Source organism: Oncorhynchus masou, unplaced genomic scaffold (genome assembly GCF_036934945.1).
Source record: "Oncorhynchus masou masou isolate Uvic2021 unplaced genomic scaffold, UVic_Omas_1.1 unplaced_scaffold_2791, whole genome shotgun sequence".
In the NCBI taxonomy this organism is placed as follows: domain Eukaryota; kingdom Metazoa; phylum Chordata; class Actinopteri; order Salmoniformes; family Salmonidae; genus Oncorhynchus; species Oncorhynchus masou.
The window spans coordinates 14693-21023 of record NW_027009218.1 but is presented as its reverse complement, the minus strand read 5'-3'; the positions used below and the strand labels follow the sequence as shown (position 1 = coordinate 21023).

General features: G+C 50.2%; 1 protein-coding gene and 1 pseudogene across 1 annotated transcript in view; one reads left to right on the top strand and one right to left on the bottom strand.

Annotated features, from left to right (window-relative positions):
- LOC135533905 (ryanodine receptor 3-like) overlaps positions 1-1136 on the bottom strand; it is a gene marked incomplete at its 3' end in the record, with an annotated part of 24303 nt that extends 23167 nt beyond the window's left edge. The window contains exon 1 of the mRNA XM_064961105.1: positions 1121-1136. Within this exon, the coding sequence (XP_064817177.1) occupies positions 1121-1136 (16 nt within the window). The remainder of the gene's footprint in view (positions 1-1120) is intronic.
- Positions 606-6331, top strand: LOC135533904 (ryanodine receptor 3-like; annotated as a pseudogene).

Sequence of the window (6331 nt, the reverse complement as noted above, 5' to 3'; positions counted from 1 at the left end):
CCAACTGCCCCTCTACTACATGTCACATCACATAATACCCAGCTACCCCTCTACTACATATCACATCACATAATACCCAGCTACCCCTCTACTACATGTCACATCACATAATACCTAGCTACCCCTCTACTACATATCACATCACATAATACCCAGCTACCCCTCTACTACATGTCACATCACATAATACCCAGCTACCCCTCTACTACATGTCACATCACATAATACCCAGCTACCCCTCTACTACATGTCACATCACATAATACCTAGTTACCCCTCTACTGCATGTCACATCACATAATACCCAGCTACCCCTCTACTACATGTCACATCACATAATACCCAGCTACCCCTCTACTACATGTCACATCACATAATACCCAGCTACCCCTCTACTACATGTCACATCACATAATACCCAGCTACCCCTCTACTACATGTCACATCACATTTGTTCAACTTGAACAGGCAGGCTGGAGTGTCAGTCCCTGACTCGGGCATGACTAACTCTTGAGTGATGAGTGCATTAAAACATTCAGCATGGACTCACTCAGGTGTGTGTTCCGTAGGTGGTGACCTACTTGGCAGGTTGTGGGCTGCAGAGCTGTGCCATGCTGCTGGCTAAAGGATACCCTGACATTGGCTGGAACCCCATAGAAGGAGAGAGATATCTGTCTTTCCTCCGCTTCGCTGTCTTCAGCAACGGTACGTTAGAGAGAGAGAGACAGAGAGAGAGACAGAGAGAGAGAGACAGAGAGAGAGACAGAGAGAGAGACAGAGAGAGAGACAGAGAGAGATACAGACAGAGAGAGAGAGAGAGACAGACAGAGAGACACAGAGAGAGAGAGACAGAGAGAGAGAGAGAGAGAGACAGAGAGGGAGCCAGAGAGAGGAGTTTTTATCTCTAGCTATGCTCTGAGCATGAAGTGGATAAGGAATTGGCCGTTTAACATATATCATCAACTTATTATCTCTCCCACTCCTTACCTCCCTCCCTCCCTCCCTCCCTCCCTCCCTCCCTCCAGGTGAGAGTGTGGAGGAGAACTCTAACACGGTGGTGAAACTGCTGATCAGGCGTCCCGAGTGTTTTGGTCCCGCTCTGAGGGGAGAGGGGGCAAACGCCTGCTGGCGGCCATGTTGGAAGCCATTAAGATATCAGAGGACCCTGCTCTGGACCTGCCCTCTACAGCTGAAGGAGAACCTACTGGGTAACGACTCCGTGCTCAACAAGATACAATGTCTTTACCACAAGGCCTCTATTCATTCTAATGAACATAACACTGTATATCGCCTCAGGGATTCACTAGCTAATGTTGAAGGGCTTTTGTTTTGCTGAACTTAAAGTCACACGAGGACAGGCATTTAGTTGAACACCTACGCTCTGGCATTAAGGTGTTGCCAGGGGTGTTTTGTTTTTTTGACCGTGACCAGTGAGACCTCCACATCCCTCTCTGCTTCCAGGTCTGGTGAGGAGGAAGAGGAAGAAGTGGTCCATACTGGGAACGCCATCATGTCCTTCTACTCTGCACTCATTGACCTGCTGGGACGCTGCGCTCCGGAGATGCATGTTGAGTGACATCATTATTATTGATCCTTTATTCCTCCCTGGTAGTCTCAGTGAGACGCCTGGCCCAAAACAACAGCATCCCTGGTAGTCTCAGTGAGACGCCTGGCCCAAAACAACAGCCTCCCTGGTAGTCTCAGTGAGACGCCTGGCCCAAAACAACAGCCTCCCTGGTAGTCTCAGTGAGACGCCTGGCCCAAAACAACAGCCTCCCTGGTAGTCTCAGTGAGACACCTGGCCCAAAACAACAGCCTCCCTGGTAGTCTCAGTGAGACGCCTGGCCCAAAACAACAGCCTCCCTGGTAGTCTCAGTGAGACGCCTGGCCCAAAACAACAGCCTCCCTGGTAGTCTCAGTGAGACGCCTGGCCCAAAACAACAGCCTCCCTGGTAGTCTCAGTGAGACGCCTGGCCCAAAACAACAGCCTCCCTGGTAGTCTCAGTGAGACGCCTGGCCCAAAACAACAGCCTCCCTGGTAGTCTCAGTGAGACGCCTGGCCCAAAACAACAGCCTCCCTGGTAGTCTCAGTGAGACGCCTGGCCCAAAACAACAGCTTCCCTGGTAGTCTCAGTGAGACGCCTGGCCCAAAACAACAGCCTCCCTGGTAGTCTCAGTGAGACGCCTGGCCCAAAACAACAGCCTCCCTGGTAGTCTCAGTGAGACGCCTGGCCCAAAACAACAGCTTCCCTGGTAGTCTCAGTGAGACGCCTGGCCCAAAACAACAGCTTCCCTGGTAGTCTCAGTGAGACGCCTGGCCCAAAACAACAGCTTCCCTGGTAGTCTCAGTGAGACGCCTGGCCCAAAACAACAGCCTCCCTGGTAGTCTCAGTGAGACGCCTGGCCCAAAACAACAGCCTCCCTGGTAGTCTCAGTGAGACACCTGGCCCAAAACAACAAGCCTCCCTGGTAGTCTTAGTGAGACGCCTGGCCCAAAACAACAGCCTCCCTGGTAGTCTCAGTGAGACGCCTGGCCCAAAACAACAGCCTCCCTGGTAGTCTCAGTGAGACGCCTGGCCCAAAACAACAGCCTCCCTGGTAGTCTCAGTGAGACGCCTGGCCCAAAACAACAGCCTCCCTGGTAGTCTCAGTGAGACGCCTGGCCCAAAACAACAGCCTCCCTGGTAGTCTCAGTGAGACGCCTGGCCCAAAACAACAGCCTCCCTGGTAGTCTCAGTGAGACGCCTGGCCCAAAACAACAGCCTCCCTGGTAGATGCTGCCCTACCCCACAACATTTATCATTAACATATTATCTCTCTTGTTCTCCCTCTCTCTCTCTCTCTCTCCCCCTTTCCATTTTTTCGGTCTCCCTCCCTCTCTCTCTCCCTTCCTCCCTCTCTCCCTCCCTCCCTCTCTCTCTCCCCCTTTCCATTTTTTTCGGTCTCCCTCCCTCCCTCCCTCCCTCCCTCTCTCTCTCTCTCTCTCTCTCCCTCCCTCCCTCCCTCCCTCCCTCCCTCCCTCCTCTCTCTCTCTCCCTCTCCCTCCCTCCCTCCCTCCCCTCTCTCCCTCCCTCTCTCTCCCTCTCCCTCCCTCCCTCCCTCTCTCTCTCTCTCTCTCTCCCCTCCCTCCCTCTCTCTCTCTCTCTCTCCTCTCTCTCTCTCTCTCTCTCTCCCTCCCTCTTGCAGCTGATCAACAAGGGTAAAGGCGAGGCCTTGCGTATCCGGGCCATCCTGCGCTCCCTGGTTCCTACTACAGACCTGGTTGGCATCATCAGTATTCCACTCAAGATGCCCATCGTCAATAAAGGTAGGACCCAATAACATATTTTAACACATATTACTCAGTAGAATGTATTGGTTCTATCAGAACTTTCATATCCTTAACGTCCAATTTTGGTTGGATTTTGGCTTCTACCTCTTCCTCCTCCACCTCCTCCTCCTCCTCCTCTACCTCTTCCTCCTTCTCTACCTCTTCTTTGTCCTCCTCCTCCTCTTCTACCTCTTCCTCCTTTTCTACCTCTTCCTCTTCCTCCTCTACCTTTTCCTCCTTCCCTTCCCCATCCTCCTCCTCTTCTACCTCCTCCTCCTTCTCTACCTCTTCCTCCTCTACCTCTTCCTCCTTCTCCTCTACCTCTTCCTCTTTCTCTACCTCCTCCTCCTCTTCCTCCTCCTCTACCTCCTCTACCTCCTCTTCCTCCTCTACCTCCTCTTCCTCCTCCTCCTCCTCCTCCACCCCCAGATGGTAGTGTGACAGAGCCAGACATGTCGGCTAGTTTCTGGTCCGGACCACAAGGCCCCAATGGTGTTGTTCCTGGATCGTGCACGGCGTGGAGGACCAGAGCTTCCTGCTACACCTGTTGGAGGTGGCTTCCTGCCTGACCTCCGTGCCTCTGCTTCCCTGGACACGGTGAGAAGAGACCAATCAGTCAGTCAGTCAGTGAACCAGTCATTCAGTCAGTCAGTCAGTGAACCAGTCATTCAGTCAGTCAGTCAGTGAACAAGTAATTCAGTCAGTCAACCAGTCAGTCAGTCAGTGAACAGTTAGTCAGTTAGTGAACAGTCAGTCAGTCAGTGAACCAGTCAGTCAGCTGCTCAGGTGAATCAGTCTGAATGTTGGGGAACCAGGTCAGGTCAGTCATGAGGAACCAGTCAGTCAGTCAGTCAGTGAACCAGTCAATCAGTCAGTGAACCAGTCAGTCAGTCAGTGAACCAGTCAGTCAGTCAGTGAACCAGTCAGTCAGTCAGTCAGTCAGTGAACCAGTCAGTCAGTCAGTGAACCAGTCAGTCAGTCAGTCAGTGAACCAGTCAGTCAGTCAGTCAGTGAACCAGTCAGTCAGTCAGTGAACCAGTCAGTCAGTCAGTCAATCAGTGAACCAGTCAGTCAGTCAGTCAGTGAACCAGTCAGTCAGTCAGTCAGTCAGTGAACCAGTCAGTCAGTCAGTGAACCAGTCAGTCAGTCAGTCAGTCAGTGAACCAGTCAGTCAGTCAGTGAACCAGTCAGTCAGTCAGTCAGTCAGTGAACCAGTCAGTCAATCAGTGAACCAGTCAGTCAGTCAGTGAACCAGTCAGTATTCCCTGGACATGGTGAGTAGGAGAGAGTCTTTTGTTGGTCAGTCAGTCAATGAGAAAACACAGCAAACATTCACATATCAATCAACCAATCAATACATCTATTCATTCATCCTCTCTCCATAGCTTGTAATAACCTCTTGTATGTGTAACAACATGTTTATCAAAGGTCTCTAATGACGACAGTAACAGAGTTGATGAGTTGTTGGGTAAATATTGACTGCTGTTTTGCACCTTGGTCCAAATGAATCAGGTTCAATGTGTAACCATGTGCCAATCAAGTTCAATGTGGATCAATGTGATTCAAGTTAGTTGTGGATCCATGTGATTCAAGCTCAATGTGGATCCATCAAAACAAGAAAAGTCTGTTTGATAAACCTTAGTTCAGTTTACTCATCCTTTAAAAAATAAGATACAACTTCCCAGCTCCATCTGGTCCTGTGGGGGAGGATTAGTATTCCCCACGCTGGCACGGAAACTGTAGCCATGGGAGACCGTTGCCATGGGACCATAATCCCTTGGGAGAGAGAGAGAGAGAGAGAAAAAGCGACGCTGACAGTCCCCATTTATCTCAATGCCTGCTGAAACCGTCTGCCTTAGAGGTCACTGTGACCTCAGGGATAATGTCTAACACACAGGTGGAACCGAACTCAGTCCTTTGATTCATGGTTGTGTACTTGACATGCCGAGATTCTCTCTAATTGTTGTGTAACGGTGGTTAGTCAGTCACCAACCGTTGGTCCTGGAGAGTTGTTGGGTGGGCAGGCTTTTCTTTCAGCCCAGCTCTAATGAATAGTTGTTAAGCTGAATGGGTGGGTTAGTGCTATGTTGGAACTTGCTAGGTTGGGGCGGCAGGTAGCCTAGTGGTTTAGAGGCAGGTAGCCTAGTGGTTTAGAGGCAGGTAGCCTAGTGGTTTAGAGGCAGGTAGCCTAGTGGTTTAGAGGAAGGTAGCCTAGTGGTTTAGAGGCAGATAGCCTAGTGGTTTAGAGGCAGGTAGCCTAGTAGTTTAGAGGCAGGTAGCCTAGTGGTTTAGGGCAGGTGGCCAAGTGGTTTAGAGCGTTGGACTAGTAACCGAAAGTTTGCTAGATCGATCCCCAAGCTGACAAGGTAAAAAAAATAGTTTTTTTAAAATAAAATAAAAATAAAAACCTATTACAGCCTGTAGATGTCCAGAATCAGTGGTTTGTGAGGATTATAGTTACATTGTAGTGATGCTTTAGGGAGAAACTCAGCATGAAACAACCAAGGAGTCAAGAGGTCAAGTGTTGGGGTTGACCTCTGGTCTATCCACTGTCATTCACTAACATGTCTGTCTGTTGACCTCTGGTCTATCCACTGTCATTCACTAACATGTCTGTCTGTTGACCTCTGGTCTATCCACTGTCATTCACTGACATGTCTGTCTGTTGACCTCTGGTCTATCCGCTGTCATTCACTAACATGTCTGTCTGTTGACCTCTGGTCTATCCACTGTCATTCACTAACATGTCTGTCTGTTGACCTCTGGTCTATCCACTGTCATTCACTGACATGTCTGTCTGTTGACCTCTGGTCTATCCGCTGTCATTCACTAACATGTCTGTCTGTTGACCTCTGGTCTATCCACTGTCATTCACTAACATGTCTGTCTGTTGACCTCTGGTCTATCCACTGTCATTCACTAACATGTCTGCCTGTCCTCTGGCCTGTAGGATGTGCTAGCACCACAGAGACAGCTCTGGCCATGAACAGGTACATTGACCGGCCCTGCTTCCCCTGCTGA